This window comes from Calonectris borealis, chromosome 11 (assembly GCF_964195595.1).
Source record: "Calonectris borealis chromosome 11, bCalBor7.hap1.2, whole genome shotgun sequence".
Taxonomy (NCBI): domain Eukaryota; kingdom Metazoa; phylum Chordata; class Aves; order Procellariiformes; family Procellariidae; genus Calonectris; species Calonectris borealis.
In genome coordinates this window covers 13,797,661-13,816,523 of record NC_134322.1, presented here as the reverse complement: position 1 = coordinate 13,816,523, position 18,863 = coordinate 13,797,661, and the positions used below count along the sequence as shown (strand labels likewise).

Below are 18,863 nucleotides of genomic sequence, written 5' to 3'. Positions count from 1 at the left end.
TAAGGCGTAGAATATGCAGACACTAATCCAAGAGTAACAGTACAGCAGCAATTATGATACTGCATTTTAATTACTACTAGCTTTCAGCTTCACACTTATTTGAACTTGGCCTGTTTTCTTCTTCATAATACAAATTTATTCCTGGTAAGAACTAATTTAGCTCCATTTTCATAGAACTCCATAGAGGAGTTTAAGAAAGCTTCAAAAGAAAAGAATAGTGCAAAATGGAAAAAGTGAATCAGGTGCCTGTGATTTATGCAAGGCAGATTTCCAAGATTATTGAATTTCACTTCCAAGGTCAGTGTAGCATTCTGTAATTGAGAATAAACAGGCACTCGCTGTAGTCAGTGATTCATTGGAAAGTAAGAAGTAATAAGTGTAACCAGATATTTTCTTGAAAGTACAGTAATCTGAACTGCAGTTTATAGGAAAAGAAACTACGTTATTGTTTTACAATTATGGCAGAAAATGCATTTGTATTATAAAATTGAGTAACTACCCTTAATAAAACTGATTTTAAATAAAAGGACATTTTTACAGCTAGTATAAATGGGCTTATTTCCCATTGCTCTGTGCTTTGTTGAGTTTCAGCTTGTACAATTTTGGCTTGTACAAGGTGGGAGTAAATACTAAGTATTTACACTAAATAAAAATGGTGGCAATTTATATTTATTCACAAAAGTCTAATGACATAAGAAGGAAGGCAGAGGGAAGACATACCAGAAATGATGTTCCAAATGCTGTAAACTATAAATGAAGATGAAATCCTCAAAATGTTTTTTAGATTGGACACACTAGTAAAATCCTACCAACTATGCTATTAAAATTCCTTTTTTCCCCCTTATATAACAATAAACAAATAAACTTCAGGAAAATACACTTGGAAGTAGTTCCCTGCTCAATTAATACATTTTCCTATAGATGTGCATACGTGGTTATGTAGTTACTATTATTGTATAAGGAGATGAAGTGGGGGATACATCTCATTTCCTTGCTTTACTTTGACATTGCTTTAATGGGGACATTTGCATAATGCAGGAAATCAGAGCTTGCTGAAACCAAGTGGCAAAATTACATCCATAGTTTTATGACTGCACCCAGTGTATTTCTTTTTTTCATAGAATTTGTCTTCCTTTTATCTCACTCGGCATTTCTATGGCTCTCTGTAATCCTTTTTACTGAATCCTTCTCTCTGGTTTTCAATGGATTTTTTCCCTGAGCCTCTTTTGAGTAAAACATGAACCATATCATATTTCAATTTGAATAGAAGTTTTGCAGTGTGTGAAAAGCAATAGCTCTGCTGTTAGACTGAGCCAGGACAAATCTCTACTCACTGCACTCACAGTCAGAAAGTCCCCTGGGTTATAATAAGCTGCCTCAGTCGTCATCCAGATCACCCCACCACTTATCCCAGTTTGACAGAAAGAAAGGGAGAATTGCATTGATTTACGCTTAAAATTTCATGCTGAAAAAAAGCACTTTGGATTCCAGAGATTTTGGGTTTCTATGCATGTGTAAAAATAAAATGATATTTTAATGCTTACTATTTTTTTTTACCAGAATTGAATTTTGTTTTGCAGTTAAACACAAGAATATATTATTTTTGTACATACCTGTGGTTATCTTAGTGTTGTTAGCACTGATGTAGCTCAAGTATGACAGGTATAAACATAACGTTTGTCACTGTGTTTTTCATTGGTAGAAAGATAAGCTATTACTATTAAGACTTAGCACAGAACATTAGTATATTCTGGAGGCAAAATGTAACGCAGCCAACATTAATTATACCACATGGAATGTTGTAATAAGGTACCTTCTAAAATATGGTGTGAAAATAAAAAGCACCAAGAGCAGCAGCCTTTCTTCATAAACCTCACTTTAAAATAATAAAACGTCACTATTCTTCTGAGGCTTCTTCCAAATAATAAATTTTAAATTTAAGGTGGACCACTGAAACAAGCAAGCCACAATCCATATTTTATTTTGTCAGTGAATTCCATGATGGCACTGTATAATGAATTTACAATGTACGGATGTGGGACTAGGAGGGACCTCCTGGATCTTTAAACTCTGTCCTTAAAATAATGAAGGAGAACTGGTTGACAGCCGTCCATAAACACAGACACACAGTTTTGCTGGACAGGTAATGAATCGCTAATAACCCGCTATATGCGTAAGCTCTTCTAACCACTATCTGCTATGCTACAGCATCTCTCCACAGTGGGATAATGCAAAAGAATGTTCTTATCTAGATAGCAGAAAAAAGAATACTTTTAAAACACCACTGGACGCCAGCAAGGCCCACACATATTAAAGATATATATTACCATCTTTGACATGACCTTGCCCCTTTAAATATTTCATATAACCAGTAATAGAATTTTTTTCTAAAATATTTGCCAAGAATGCTTTAAATGAAACGATCATTGGGAGTCATATACACATTTAAAAAGATCTGGGCTGCCATCCAAGAATTACATATGCCTCAAACAAATGCTTAAAAATTGTATTCCTATATATGTGAACTGCACAGAAAAAGTATAAGCCTGTACTGGTTTCCATTACCCCTGGATTTCTTGCTACACAAGATACTTGGCCTACCCACATCCAAACTCCATAGGGAAGGACCAACTGTAATACATATCGTGTCCAGTTTACACAAGACTCCAGGTCCTGTGTCCCCTTACAACGTTACGTGTGAAAGTATAAACTTCCGTCAGTATTTGTTAACAGTCTGGGTGGGGTTGGGTCTGTGAAGAATCACTGATTGCCTGACGGAGATGTTTCATGCGAGCTATGGCTCTGCGGAGTATAGCTATTAGGGGATAGTCAGGATAAAGACAAGTAGGATTCCCTCAAGATCTCAAACGACCTACTAATTACTTGAAACTCATGTGGAATCACCGGTGATCCGAAAGCAAAATATTTTACGGACAGTACTCCTCACTATTGATTGCTTACTCAGATATTCTGATTAATTTTGGTCTTCTAGCTTCCAACATAGTCATTAATTTTTTTCCTTATGTGTTATCCTTACCAGTCAAGCTGGCATCAAATTAAGTCTTGGTCAGTGGTGGCTGGAAGCTGCCATCCAACACTTCAGATTAGGTGATAGCACAGAGAGAGTCTGAAATCTTAGTACCTGTGCTGTTATGAAATCTGGAGAGCATGACTAATCTATCTTCAGAGAGTATTTCTCACCCCAGATTTCCACTTAACTTTTGTTTGATGTTGCTGGGAAGGCTGTCTCTGATTAATATCACCCAGTGCATGGTGAAAGTGAAAATTATTCTTATCTTTGGCCCACAAAAGCTTTTATCTTCTAGAAGCCTCTTCTTAAAAAATTACTTAAAATATTGCATGAAAAATGAATCATAATATGATACTGCTTTGTCTTTCTACATAACCTTCTGTCCAGTTTTGTACTCAGAAATTATTTAGCCTTGGTATAACTATCTCTAGGGTAAATAATTTGAGTCCTGCTTCGGTAAACCTTGCCAGAGTTTCAGAAATTTCCATTAAAATTTTTTTCTGAGTTTATTCCGTGATCTCAGTTATGGAAGCTGACAGTATAGAAATTGCTGTAGACAAACTTGTATGAAAGAGGTAAATGAATTGGGTATTATCTACATGAAAATGATACTTTGGACCATAATGGGGAAAAATTAAGCCACAAAACGATGACAGTGTTGAAAAAACAGAGGAAAGGATCTGTAATTCAGCTCTAAATATCAGAACTGCATTTATTAATGGTAAGAAAATAATATCACTAATACAGGTAAAATTAAACTATTTTAGAGACATTTCAGAAAGCCACAGGATATGCTTCAAGCATTACATCTAGAGTGTACCAAGCTGCACAAAAAGACAATTTAAAGTTGACAGTGGGCCAAAGCCACCTGCATCCAAAGGTCATCACAGCTTCATTACAATGGGATTAACTGAAGCCTGCTTGAGAAGCAGTTGTTAGGGACAAGGTCAGCGCAACTGCTCCGCAGGGGACAGCAGAACATGGGAATTCACAGAACTATCGGAGCAATGACACTGTCTGTTGCATGTGGCATCATCTAGTGCGTTACTGCCTGTATGGGTTTGGTAGAGGGAAGTGTTGAGTGGGAGAAAGGCCCCAGCAGCGCTGGCTCTGATGGCTCCAAGCATTTGCAGTTCCATCATCACACGACGAGGTTAACTACAGCAGCAGGCTAAAGGAGCAGTCTGACTTCTCCTGTTGTTTCTGGGTTTATCCTACAGTTTTCTCATTTCAGCAGAAGGGCTGCTGATCTCAGTCTTGGGGGAATATCGCATGGAAACACACACCCGCTAACCCCAATCTAACCGCAGCGTACAACGAGAGACAAATAGGTCAGGAGTCTTTCTTGGGGAACGTGTGGTTCAGTTCAGTTCAGGCTTGTCAGGCCTGCACAGATGATCAGGATAAGGCTATTTACATGAATGGAGACAGAGAGGGGAAATACTCATGGAGAGGCTGGGAATTAAACCGAGTTACTGGAAGAGAACAGGTTTGCTGAGCTTTCAGGCTCTTGTATGGAATTTGGTAAACTGAAAGGTTCTTGCAGTAGGATGGTTTTAACTGCTTCTGGTGCCTTATTTAAATATAAGGATGAAATTGCTGCAAGCTTTTTGTGTAGACCTGATTCTGTGTATTTAAGGCCACAGGAACTTCAGAAAAATCCCAGCTGTAACTGCTCCTGGGGATTTATTTTAGGAAATTTGCTTCCACATTAACAATCACCAACACAGAGCAGAACTCTGCACCTTTTATTTTTAGACTCTTATTAAAATCCTGGTGTGGAGGATAGCATCAAGTAAGAAAGAGGAAAACATGCACTTGATAATCTTTCCAAGCAGTTCCACTGTCACAGACCTATTCCCCCACTGCCAGGAGGCAGAGGAGTTGTTCCGATAATTCATTACTCACTCTGGCTTTTTTCTTCTCTTAGGAAAAATATTTATCCCTAAAGAAAAGCCCATAGAAACCCGTACAGAAGAGAAAGTGACCCTGGATCCGGAACTAGAAGAAGCCCTGGCCAGCGCTTCAGATACTGAGCTCTATGACCTTGCAGGTTAGATAATATATAGGTATGATCCCCCTACACATCCAGTTCTTCTCTGCCTAGACCTGCCACCAGGAGCATCTCGTGATCATCCCTCAAGTACCTGCTGTGTCACTATACAGACAGGTGGCCAACCTGTGGGCCACGCATTGCTCATGAGGACTTCAAGCATGACTCGATAACTGCTGCATTTTAGACTTCTCTCATCTACTTGATGTGGCAGGCAAGGGGAGAAGATGAACCAGCTAACGTGATTTGGGGAAAGGAAGGGTAGATGGTAGACTGCAGGCTGCATTGTAGTGGAGACCATTGATCTTACTGCATCCGCATTGTTTGTAGCGTACTATTGCTACCTCCTCTCAACTCTGACATCCCAAATGGCAGGATGAACTTGTTAGAGGATGCAATGGATAAAGATCCTGCATCCGTGAGAAAATTTGAAATCTAACCCCTTGAATCAGAAAATTGGTTGCCAGCTGATTAGACATGGGTATCTTCACCACTTTTAATTCTTTTCCTTTAATCCAGAGTATAACCTCATGTTTTAGATTGTGCAAAAGGAAATAATTTTGAAGTGTATCCACTTGCATAAATAACATTTGAAACTACAGTATAACAAAGGCCAATCTGTAGGTCTTGAGCCGGCTGTGACTTTCAAACAGTTTGTTCATGGGTGTGTCATATGTTTATGCTAGGAGAAGATCATTATCTGAATCCCTACTTTGGGAAGAAGCAGCCAGGGCTGGTGAGATTAATGTCAATGGGTCATTCTAAAGTGCTGCTCAACCTAGATCTCCCTATGGAACCGTTGACATCTCCTGCCTTGACCACCCAGTTCAGAGTGGATCCTGTCCTTCCCTGGGCTCTCTGAGCTCCATGGTCTAGCTTTTTGGGCCCTAGACTATACAAAAATTTTGGTGGGAGAATTGCAACTGTAATGACAATTTTTTTGTTTTCCTGAGGAAAATCTAAATGAAATATTTCAGCATATTAGATTAATTTGAATCTGGGTTAGATCAACATTAATCTCAACACTCTTGTAGCTACTATATGGTCCTATTGAAGGATGTGATCTTGCCATTATCTTCTGTAATTCTTGGCTAAACCACCCATTTCTGGATGCATTAGTCTTGGCTCTGACTGAAATGTGGTGTATCACAGGAATCACAGGATTATAATGCAGCCGGCACTTCTCAGGAAGTGTGAAGTTCATGGAATGAAGTTCCAAGTTTTGCTCAGCTCTGGTCAGTATCCAGCCATTCATGACAGAATTTGTTGGTATTGAAGTCTACTGAAAAACAGCGAGTAGCACACCTACTGCCCAGAGTTCCGAAAAGTTGTAACAGCAACTGAAGAGCCATTTGCTTACAGAACAGAGTATTTTCCATAAGAAAAAACTGATGATAAAAGTAAAAATCTACATCAAGTTAATAACTTTTAATTAATGCATGATCCTATAGAATAAACTCCAATTAGATAATTTATGGGAGAAGTATCAGCAAACACAGCACAATTTATTCTCTGACACTATGGAAGTTCATTTGCACAAAAAATAACTTTGCAGCTTCTTTTATGGAGTTTTGGTTTCTCTTGTCATTTCTCTCACAATAGTTTATATCCTCACTATTTATTTTCAAGTCCTGGAATATTTTTTTTTCCAAGCACGTTAGCATCCATGTGAAACCTCAGTGTGAATGCCAGTTATTAAGCTAACCACATGTACAGTCAAATTCTTCTTGGATATGCCAAACAATACAACAAAGAGCAATAAGAGGTTCAGGTTGTATATTAGGGAAAAAAAATGATTAGGAGTGTAGCACTGAACCAAGTTACCCGAAGAGATTGTGGGATTTCCTTCCCTGGATGTTTTCAGGATCCAGCTAGACAAAACCATGGCTGACCTGGTTAATGTTGGCAACGCTCCTGCTTGAGCGGGAGGCTTGACAAGATGACCCGCAGCGGTTCCTTCCAGCTGGCATTTCTGTTATATGCATTGATTCAGTTGTTCAAAAACTTGTATTAAAAATGTCTGTATCTCCAGTATTCAGACCCCTAAAGACTCTCCCTTACAAGCAAGCCTGGCTCAGAGAGTTAACATTTTATTAAGGAGGTTTTGTTTGGGGAACTAAACTAGAATTTGTAGCAGGTATTTTTCTGCAGTCTTTTTGCTGCCACTAACATTGTGTCCTGTTGTTGGTATTTACACATTTTAGCTGTTCTTGGAGTGCACAACATGGTCAACAACCCAAAGTTTGATGAAGGAGGAGCCCGCAGTAAGGATGGAAAAGGAACCGTGAGAAGTAAGCAAGCAGATTTCTCTTGTGGGCTATATGTCATCTTTAGGGACTTGTACACCTACAGGTTGGGTGTATTGGCCTAATTTAGTGTAATGACTGGGCCTTACCTTGATTGATATAATTAATCATGAGGGGGAGCTCTTTAAAGTAAGTACAATCTTAAAATTCGTTATCTATAATGACAACAGTACTATGCAAATAAATCATTCCTAAGGAGCTTTGTTTTCCTAGAGAGCAATATCTGGATCTGCAGAGGTGCTTGAAAAGATGGGAGTATTTGAGAAGCCAAGACATATATATTTTCATTCCACTTCAGCTTAGGCAGCGCACAGAAAACAGCGAGCTGTAGCTAAGAGCTGGCCACAGCACAGGCCAGGCCATCTCGCCGCGAGTAACTACATTGACGCAACGGAAGAACGACTTGTAACCACGGGGCTGGAACATGGCAGAGTCCCTGGCAGAGCCACATCTGTGACCAGAGTCACATCAAGCTGCGTTCACAGGGAGGCAAAGACCACATGGACGTACCCCTGCCCCGGCTACTCTCTCTGACCTACTACCTCCACCTTAGTCCTGCGGCAACGTGTTTAAACCTTGGCTGTTATAGGGCTCCTTAGGTACACGGGAAGTGTAATCGTTAGGAAATCCCCCAGCAGAAACAGCGGTAGTTACTAAAAACAAATGCAGAAATGTTTGCACTAAATGAACAGACCTTCGGTGAATCAGGTCTTAGCTCAGCAACCGACAGGAGGCTGGATGGGGGGAGAAATGGGTACGTCTGAATTCCAAGTTTTTCTTGAGAGCTGCCAAGCCTCGATACAGAGCTCATCACCTCCAAGCTCTGGGATATCAAGTGGGCTAAACTTTGCTTTTTAAGACAAAATTGTGGAATGCCCTTTTCTAGGGAAGCAGTACTCAAAAAACATTTTCTTCTTGTAAGGCCATGAGAACAGCAGCTATCTTTACCAAGGACTTTAATTTCCATCCTTCTTTACTAAAGGGGAGGTGGGAAAGTAGACAGGACACCGTGTCACTTCATTTTTCTCAAGATTAAGACTGCTCTGCAAGTCTCCCCAGTGGGGCCCTGTGCAAGCTGCCATCTATCTCATAACAGGCAACCGCATGCATTACTAATCCACATAGATTTCAGATTATTTTTGTTGTACTGAGTCAAAATGTCAGCTATGTGAGTCAGCTAAACTATGCTCCAATCACAGGCTTAAGAACCAGAAAGTCACCATCACATCACTTTATTCTTTGGTCCAAAAGCAATACCTTTCCTTAGCCAAGTGAAATGCTTCAGTAAAAGCGGGAGGCATCTCAGAAGTTGCCCATCAATGTAGCAAAACAGCACCATTATTAAAGAAACAAGATAAAGCTCATGGGAAGCAGCAAGAAGTAGAAAGTGAAAAATATGGCTAACTCTAGGCGGAGTATACTGTGATGTCTAACCCGAGGACAGGGTGCAAGTCTCTCCCTAGCTCCCAGCTTGGCAGGGTGTTACCACAAGTGCAAAAAATGATTTGCTGTTTTTTGTTTACTTTCCATCCTTGCCTTCAAGATAGGGTGAATTTTATGCATTTTACCAGTAGTTTTCAATTTCCTACTCCCTAGGAAGGCTGGAGTGTTATTCAGGCATATGTGAGGTCACTCAGGGAATTAGTAAAAAAAAAAAAAGTTCAGGGTAAAAGGGAGCAGAGTGAAAACCAGCTCAAGGTTTGTGTATGACTTCATCTCTACTAAGAGTGTAAGTTCTAAAAAATATTTTTCTTTTGGCCCATGGTATGGCATGAACTTTACCCATTGCACTGAACAGAAATACGTAGTACACTGAAACTTGGCACAAGTTTTCAAAATAACTCACTGTCTGCAACATAAAATAAAAGTGTTTAAACATACTTGTGGTCAGTGATGTACTCCTTTCTTGCCTTTAGTGGCTTGGGTGGTCAGGGCTTATAAATTAATCTCCACAACTCTATGCGTGGGAATTAGAAATACTAATTGTGTTCTAGGCTATGATTTTTATGCATCTCTAAGAATATTTATAGCTCATAGCTGCCAACATTAAAAACTGTATCTCTTTGGAGCATGAATACTCAAAGACACTATAAATCTTGGTGCTGGCAGACAGACTTGCTTTTCATGCTTTGATAGCTTTATTATTTAGAAAGTGCAGATGTTGCAATTTTACAAGAGCTAATTGAATTTATAGTAAGGCTGATAGCATCAGCCTAGAGAAGGAAACTGAGGGGCCTCCTGATCATGTTCCTTTATGTTCGAAAAGTCTATATATAGGTGCAGGGACGTTTTCTCACTAACGTAATGGGCGAGTTCTGAACACACGTTCTTTTACAGGTGTTAGACAAGGAACAAAGCAGCCCTTGCAGTATATTACATCATATACAATAGTCTTTAAAGCTGCTTTCGCTCAAATTAATTGTACTGGGACTTCTGTACAGAAAGGAGGAATTTGCCCGTGAGGGTACTGCCCAGCCGCTGTGACCGCAGCCTCCAGTGACATGTTTCTGGGTGCACAGAAGGTGCAAAGGGCATGGCATGGATAATGGGGCTAATTCTTCTATTTCCAAGTTTTGTGGTTCATATAAACCCTTTCTTGAATGCTACACTACAAACCTAAATGGGAATTGAAAAGCCAGACTCTTACTGATGATGCCTGTTCCTCACATCAACATTTAATGAGATCTTGTGTTGCAGATGTGGTGAAAGGTGAAAAGGTCAAGCCCATCTTTGAGGAGCCACCTAATCCGACCAACGTGGAAGCAAGTTTACAAAGGATAAAAGCAAATGATGCTAGTCTCATAGAAATTAATCTCAACAACATAAAGGTAGATGCTGTGATTTCATTTATGTCATCATAGGAGGGTTTATTCAAATATTTCCAAAGCCCTTGCCTTTTATCTTCAAATTTCGTCTCTCTCTACTGTTCAGGAAAAACAGGACACGCAGGAAAGGGGTGTGGAGGGAACTGTTGTAGAGGCTCCAAGGTCATCAATGCCTGATATTGAATTAGATGCCAATTCAAAGCCCAAGGGGTGACTCCCTCTGGCTGCCTTTCTTTAGCAGATTGTAAAGCAAGATATCTCATGGGCACTATATAATCATCACTGGCCAAAGTTAATTAGCCCACACATGCAAATGGAGGAGGAGCTGGCACGCGGAGACTGAACAACCAGCAGCAAAATAGGAAAGTAGCTCAGAGGTCGGTCACGTGCTTGCGTTGGCCTGACCCAGTTAAAGGCAGTGCTGACATCGCATCCTAGCGCAGGCCTCCACGGGTCTCGGAAGCAGAGCGCTTTGTCCATTCTGAGCTACTCTTAAAAGCATCGGGGGTGTTTGAATTGCGTAGACTGTGGCTACTAATCAATCAGTTTGATAATAATTAAAATCAGTGTCTAGTGATGTGACTGGCTTTCCTAATTACTGGATTTATCTTCTTGATGTAGAACATTCCTATTCCAACACTGAAAGAATTTGCAAAAGCTTTGGAAAGCAACACGCATGTGAAGACATTCAGCCTTGCAGCTACTCGAAGCAATGACCCTGTAGCTATTGTAAGTTTAAACACTGCTTGGAAAAAAAAACCACAATAATTTTTAAGTAGGTCTATGTCTGCTTTAGATGCATTCTTCATTTTCCCTCACAGAATTTCCCTGTGACTGTGCAAAGCAGAAGTGTAATCTCTTCTGATCTACCTCTATGTTCTTCTAAGCCTATTTATGTTTTATTTCTTTGTAGGTACTAAGCTGTGTTTTGCAGATTCTCTGTTATTCCCTGAAACTCTCAAGACGTTATCTCATATTCCCTCTTTTTGACCCCTCAGGCATTTGCAGATATGTTGAAAGTGAACAAAACACTGAAGAGCCTGAATGTAGAATCCAACTTCATCACTGGGACGGGTATTTTGGCACTGATTGATGCACTGAAAGAGAATGAATCCCTGACGGAGATTAAAATTGACAACCAGGTAAATAGAGAGCACGGAGTGAGTCCACTTTTGTTTCCCTTCTGTATGGATTCCCAGAGGGTTCTCCTAGAGGGCTCTGGCAAAATGAAGGCAGCCTCTGTGGCTCAGTCATTCTGCAGCTCATGTCCCATGCCCGTGCAACCAAACAGCGGAAAACTTCTAAATAAAACTGGTCAAAGCCAAATATAAAACCCAGAGCAAAATCTCCAGGGACAGGATTCTCTTTGTAGTTTGCAGCACAGTACTGAAATATAAGCATTTATTTCTCTCTCATATGAAAACAAATATTTTCTTCTCTTTTGGGGACATTTCACCATATCACCAACAGCGGCAGCAGCTGGGGACAGCTGTAGAGATGGAGATTGCCAAGATGCTGGAGGAGAACTCCAAGATTCTCAAGTTTGGATACCAGTTCACAAAGCAAGGCCCAAGAACCAGGGTAGCAGCAGCTATCACTAAGAACAACGATCTGGGTAAGATGCTACTACACCTACTCATCATTTGTTTACGTGAGCCAAGCCCTGACCTTCCTAGGCACAACTCCTGCCTGTACATAAGATTGAATTTTAACTCTACAACATTCAATCTGCTATATGTGAGGGGTGATGCATAGCTCCACTGACTCTAGAGTAGACAACAGCAAAGATCTTACTGTGATTAGGAACCACTATTATTCTTCTCCTTCTCCCACTCCTTCTGGGAAGGGGAGTTACTTCAGCCTTTTCCATGGAGTAGCCTGGATTTCCAGCTGCCCTGTCAGCTGCTCTGGCCAGTAAGTAGAGAGCCAAACCCATCCTGTTTGTTCAGTGAACACAGAAGTCCTCGCTTCTGTGCCCATGACAGACCAAGCCTGCCCAACCAAGGGAACAAAAAAGACTTCCCTGCCTGCGTGACCAAGTACAGTCAAAGACAATAAAGCTTTGTAAGTTTTACCTGAGTGTGACGTGCTCTACCCTGTGTGCTCAATACACAGAATAAGGAGATGATTAGGCAGGATTAGTTTACAGTAAGAAGGAAAAAAAAAAAAGATTAACTATGTGTTTTTAATCAATTCTACTTCAAAGTGGGGTGTCAAACCATGACACCTTTGCTGGCTTCAGCTTCCGTTTCCCTCTGTGAGAACTAAGATAAAAGTGGAGCTAGAACCTATTTCTTTCACACACACTTTTATTTTTTTTCAGTTTTAATTTTTAGCAGTACCTAAGCATTCCAATGATGTACTATTGGTCCTGAAACTATTAGTGTCCCGGAATGGTATTTGAAACATCCCACCGACAAGGAGAGAAAGACCTTTTTTCCCACTATTTAACCAGTTGCCATTAAACGTATGTCCTGTACCTAATCTTCATTTTCCTGCTTTTGTACTGTATGGTTTTGTTCAAGATTTACTAGGACAGAATACCAAAAAGAATTCAATAAAATAAAATAAATGAAGCAACAAAACACTGAAAGCAGACGCAAATGACTGATGTTACACTGTAGGCTTTGGAATAATGTAGTCTGTTTGCCAAGAAAGCACTATGAAATAAACCTCCTGATAGTAAAGTAATGGGATGTTTGTAGTAATATATTGTTGTTATTGACTTTCTGTAGTGAAAAGCGCTCATTCATCCAGTTTTACTGCTTTTGTTCTGTACTTCAGCAGTTCAATATCAGAAACAGGACATGACAGTTTGCGGTAACACCAAATTTTGTATCACACGAACAGGAGAACCTCACTAATCTTATCTGGCCTATTTTTATTAGGGTATGGAGTAGCAAATGCTGCCCAACTAGACCTGCTTTATACCAACTGTCATGTATCCTAAGTGCTGTAAAAATTCACGCGGGGCTGCTTGTCAAAATAATCCTGCCCACAACACAAAGCTCATCACTCTGCTTTGCTAAATGGCAACTTCAACCTACTTGGTTTCTAGTGAGTTTCCAGAGTTAATTAACTTACTATCAGATGGTTGATGCAATCAGAGCATGTGAAGTTTAAACAGATAATTTAAGGTCCAATATGATGTTTTCCTTGTTGCGAATACTCACTGATATCAGTACTTAAGAGTACTTCAAATTATTTTCTAAAAGGATATGATTATTGCTTACCTATACTATACACTTGTGCAATTACAGAAGTTATTAATTTTTGATGCCTAATGCTTAAATAATCCAGAGCACTGCCATGCAGACTAGAGTAGACCAGAATCAACTTAATTGGAACACAGTGGCTTTTAAAAGAACAGTAAAACTGTAACAAAAATCTAAATGAAGCCATCGGGAGGAAGCACTGGAAATGGTGATTTCTTCATCATCTAAAACCTTTAGCTCAGAAACTGATTTTTATAGAAAATGTATTGATATGAACACTTGGTGAAATTCTACAGTCTGTGACATAGAAAAGTGCCGTTTAGATACAGTTGTTTTGTTTAGCATTAAGTTCTGTTAATTATGGCATTTATGGACATAATCCTGCTAAGTATTTCTTAGAAGCTCCTTCCTTCCTATTCATGTTACTGGGAAGGGAGTGTGTCAGTGAGAAAAGTCCTTAGGCTCTCAGGAAAGTAATAATGACTGCTCTTTTCTTGTTTTATTGGTCTAGTTCGTAAAAAGCGGGTGGAAGGAGAGCGGCAGTAGCCACGTCATAGAGGATGCAAGGCAAGATTGGAGGCCACCAACAACTGCAATCTCAGAGTGCTCACTGGTCATAAGGGAAGGCACTGGAAAACCATTACAATGGGAATTGCTCATTTCTCTTAATGTCTCCTTTTAACCTTGAAAACACAGCCTGTTCATTTTTAACTTTCATGGTTAATTTAATTTTTATGAGAAAGATTCATAGTTGGTTTGATTTTAATGAAAAAAATGTTTAGCAATATCTGAAGCCAATACGCAGAATCTTAACTGTGTTACTGAGCACAACATATAGTGACTCTGACCCTTATTTTAGACACTTTTTGATATGTTAAAATATGATCTTGTGTATGGATAAGGGATCCTCTGCTGAAAATAGAAATTTTAGGGCCAAGTTCTGCAATGCCTTATGTTTGTGAATAATCCTTACTTATATGTGTATAGTCCTGCCGAACTGAATCCTGCAATGGGATGCTCCCAGGAATAGAACTAGTAATGCCAGTACAGGTTTGCAGGATCACACCCCTGAGCCTCTCTCCTGCAGCGGGATCTGGGCAGGTGGAACCGCATTGGAAAGCACCCTTCCACCTTCTTAGGTCTCCACCCGACCAGGTCCAAGTGAGGATCACGCCTAGACGTATACACGTTGTCAAAGCCTACTTGTTTACATAAGCTTAGGTTAGGTGGATCATTTCGCAATGTTTCACTGGTATTTGTTATCCTTACTCCACATTGTAAAGTAATATTAGTGCTGCCAATCCTATAGACTCTGAATGTTTTGGGTTTTTTTCTAGGCCAACAGGTTTTTATTTGCTTCTAGAATGCACAGTTTACAGCTATTAATCTTAATCTAAACAAGTATTCTGAGCAATATTTGTTTTGCTTTGAGCCATGTGTTTGACTTTTTTTAGTTCTGGTATTTATGTACATTTGTTAGTATTATAGAACTGTTCTCAGGACCTTTTAGATGAAGATTAATTAAATAGTTAATCTGGGAGAGCAACTGTGCTACCAGGAAAAAACATTGAAAGGGTAGTTGTGACAGCTACATAACTTACATGTATAGGCTCCAGTTCAGGTTTGTCCCTGTGTCACAAGGCATTTAGGTATTCGAATCAGTGCTTAGCTGAATAAGGGCAGATTTAAGCATATGCACAAATGCTTTGCTAAATCAGGGCCTTAACTCAGATGCTGGACATAATCTTAACCCTGTGGAAAACACTCGTGAAGCAGCAGCTAACCCCAACGCTCATCAGCATCAAAATTTTAGTAAGAATTCAGTCTCATGTTTCATTTTGTGTATTTTACAGTCTAAAACTATTCTCTACCGCTGTTTTATACCTGCCAACAGTTGTCTCTGACTAACAGCCAGAGGTTCATTTGGTTACACGTACGCACGCCGTAAGAGCTAAGGGAGACTCGGGTTAGGTGTGTCACACGTACCAACGCTTTCAGAAAGCTGCAGAAACGCACCTGGGGCTGGCGCTACCACCCGGGAAACACTAGCCTCTCCTCCGAGAGCTCCTTCAGGACAACAGGGATGAGGCACTGCTTCCTTCACCCGCGTGATGGACAGTGCTGGAGGTCACGGTCGCTGCCGCGTACTCCCGACCCAGGGGGGAGAGCTGTGAGCCGCTGTGCAGCTGGGCGTCCCGGGGTTAGAAACCGGGGAGCCCCGGAGCAGTCGGTAGGTGTTTGGCACGCTTCCCTGAGTGATGTTTTCATGACCAGAGCTGGGGTGCAAGCTAACAGGATGAACCCTCCCTCCGTGCCTTTTATAATGGAAATGAGTAGGTCCAAGGCAACACTTCCTGTTGGATACTGGTCTTCATACTGGGGTCCAAACTGAGTAACATACGCTTAAATCCCACTTAAAATAGCTTGCTAAAGTGGTCTGCTGAGCTGGGATGTAAAGTGCAGTATCCACAGTTTACTTCCCTGGAGAGCTCCCAGTCTTTACAATTTCCGTCTCTCCTTCTCTTCCTCAGAAACCTTTGCTTTGCAAGTACAAACATGACACACGGGGGAGTCTTGCTGAGATTTTCCCTGGATCCATGCAGGATTTGCTGTGAAAAACTTTGATATCCCATTAAAAAAAATGACAAGTTCTGTAACACAGTCATAACTCTGCATGGGCTTAAATAAACAGTCCTTAAAAAACATGCAGATTACCAGGGGAATACTGGGCTTTGCAGCATCAAGTCTCATGGGTAGGAAGAATCCTCATCCCAAAACCAAAAGATTATGGTTCCTGACAAACTTCAGTGATTAGAATCACATTGCCCCTATTTTCTTCTTCTTTTCCTTTGATCCAACCCAGGGAATCCCAACTACCAATCAATTTTTTTTAATGTATTCTGAAGATTTTTTTTTTAATGGTTACTGCTTGTTTTTTTTTAGAGGGTGGTACGTATATGTGTTTAAGGGAAAAAAGTGCAATCCATTTCTAGTCTTAATTGCCATTTAAAGTGTTGGTATTTGCATGCAGCAGTTTTACAAGGATGGATTGGTCTGACTGCTTCATGATGTCTGCAGCGTGTCATCCTGTATAGCTTTGCTCAGAGCCACACAAGTGGTTATATAGTCAGGTGGCTCCATCCATGTCAGCTACAGTTTGCATCACGGACCAAGGTGCCTGGCTGGGGAAGGCCCTGTGGGCTCTCCATCCCTTCATCTGCCATGCTCTTTGCACAGGCACGTTTCCTCTGAAGGGAGAATTCCTCAGGCACTCGAGAGTATCATCTCAAACACCAGCCCCACCATGCACTAGCAGACAGCGCCCGGAGCTGTGTACCCCATGGCAGGGACCTGGGAGGTCTGGCTCCTTCCAGCACGCATGAGGAGAACTCCTAATCCCTGGCCATTTTCTCAAAGCAGCTGCTGCCAGCCCCTGCCGGGGGGCTCAGTGACCAGGGACATCTCTGTCCTGCCTCTTTCTGCGTGCTCCGCACAAGGGCTTGGTTGTCACCTGGCCTTGAGCATCGCAAATCAAACATTGCAACAATATAAAGATCTGTTCAATACAACAGCAGCACACGATGGTGATGCTTGAAGGCAGATTTTCATATTAATATAGGATTATTTAGCTGGTTAAAAATCTCTGCATCTAACATGAAGGGGGTCAGGATGTGACTAGTTATTTTAAATTCTACTTTCAAGCAACATCTGGCATACTCAATGCTGAATGGGGAACAAGATCAGAAGAGTCCTTTTTTCTTAAGCAAACATTCAGGAGTAACTGTCTATTTTTGCACATTGCTTCTCGTGTTGACAGCTTCACTTTGGTTTGTATTTTTTATACATTTTTTTCATGGAAAAGCTGAACTTTGTGTGTCCTAACATATATGTGAACCATAGCGTGCGCTAAGGACCGTATGTGTACATGTGTAACTCTAGATGAAGATGTTATCTCTGGAACAAAAGTAATTGCATGCGCACAGTGTGGTGCATATTGCTCAAGAGGAAGAAAATTACCACGCTATGTAACAGTGACTCCCCAGCATTGTGGTTTTTCTAAATAAATCTTCATAAAGGATTTGGCTTCTGCAATTTCTCATGGTTTTGTGCCTTGAATCAAGCCTCCCTTGACACTCTGACATCAGATTAAGCAGCTTTCTCCACTGTGGCTCTTGCAGCTTTCACTCGTCTGGATTATCTGCTAGGTTTCACCTTCTCTTCCCCCCACATGACATGCACTGGGCTGGAGCTTTGTGAGTGATGGTTGGGTGCTCAGAGCCAGGACTGGGAGCAGAGAAACCTGGATTCTCTTCCCAGGTTTAACCGACCTCCCAGATTTATATACATAAGTGTATGGGGCCTGACGAGGTGCATCCCAGAGTCCTGAGGGAATTGGCTGATATAGTTGCCAAGCCACTCTCCATGATATTTGAAAAGTCATGGCAGTCAGGTGAAGTCCCTGGTGACTGGAAGAAGGGAAACATAACCCCCATTTTTAAAAAGGGTAGAAAGGAGGACCCAGGGAACTACAGGCCAGTCAGTCTCACCTCTGTGCCTGGGAAGCTCACGGAACAGATCCTTCTGGAAGCTATGCTGAGGCACATGGAGGACAGGGAGGTGATTCGAGACAGCCAGCCCGGCTTCACCAAGGGCAAGTCCTGCCTGACACCTTCTATGATGGAGTGACTACATCAGTGGACATGGGAAGAGCTATGGATGTCGTCCATCTGGACCTCCGTAAGGCCTTCGACACAGTCCCCCACAACATCCTTCTCTCTAAACTGGAGAGATACGGATTTGATGGGTGGAGTGTCCGGTGGATGAGGAATTGGTTGAATGGACACATCCAGAGGGTACTGGTCAACGGCTCAATGTCCAGATGGAGATCGGTGACAAGTGGTGGCCCACAGGGGTCCATATTGGGACCGGTACTGTTTAATATCTTCATCAATGACAGAGACAGTGGGATCGATGCACCCTCAGCAAGTTTGGAGATGACACCAAGCTGAGTGGTGCGGTTGACACGCCTGAGGGACGGGATGCCATCCAGAGGGACCTGGACTAGCTCGAGAAGTGGGCTCGTGTGAACCTCATGAGGTTCAACAAGGCCAAGTGCAGGGTCCTGCGCCTGGGTCGGGGCAACCCCTGGCATCAATACAGGCTGGGGGATGAAGGGATTGAGAGCAGCCCTGCCGAGAAGGACTTGGGGGTACTGGTGGATGAAAAGCTGGACATGAGCTGGCAATGTGCTCTGAAATTATATGACAAAGCAGATCTCTACAGGCTGCTGTTCTTTTTTGAACCAAAATATGAGTGCAATTTATAAAAGGCTGCTGCCATTAGAGCTCCAAAGACTAGATTTCATGTTTTCTTCATCACTAACTCAGGGAAGATAGAGATTTCACTGTTTTGCAAAATTTAGAATCCAGTTCA

General features: G+C 41.3%; 1 protein-coding gene across 1 annotated transcript in view; it reads left to right on the top strand.

The window, feature by feature from the left end:
- Positions 1-17,507, top strand: part of LOC142086456 (tropomodulin-2) — a 36,477-nt gene extending 18,970 nt beyond the window's left edge. Inside the window, exons 4-10 of the mRNA XM_075159519.1 lie at positions 4,962-5,084; positions 7,289-7,375; positions 10,088-10,218; positions 10,837-10,944; positions 11,214-11,357; positions 11,686-11,830; positions 13,942-17,507. Coding sequence (XP_075015620.1) covers positions 4,962-5,084; positions 7,289-7,375; positions 10,088-10,218; positions 10,837-10,944; positions 11,214-11,357; positions 11,686-11,830; positions 13,942-13,976 — 773 coding nt within the window. The 3' untranslated portion in view covers positions 13,977-17,507. The remainder of the gene's footprint in view (positions 1-4,961; positions 5,085-7,288; positions 7,376-10,087; positions 10,219-10,836; positions 10,945-11,213; positions 11,358-11,685; positions 11,831-13,941) is intronic.
- The last annotated feature ends 1,356 nt before the right edge of the window (positions 17,508-18,863 follow it).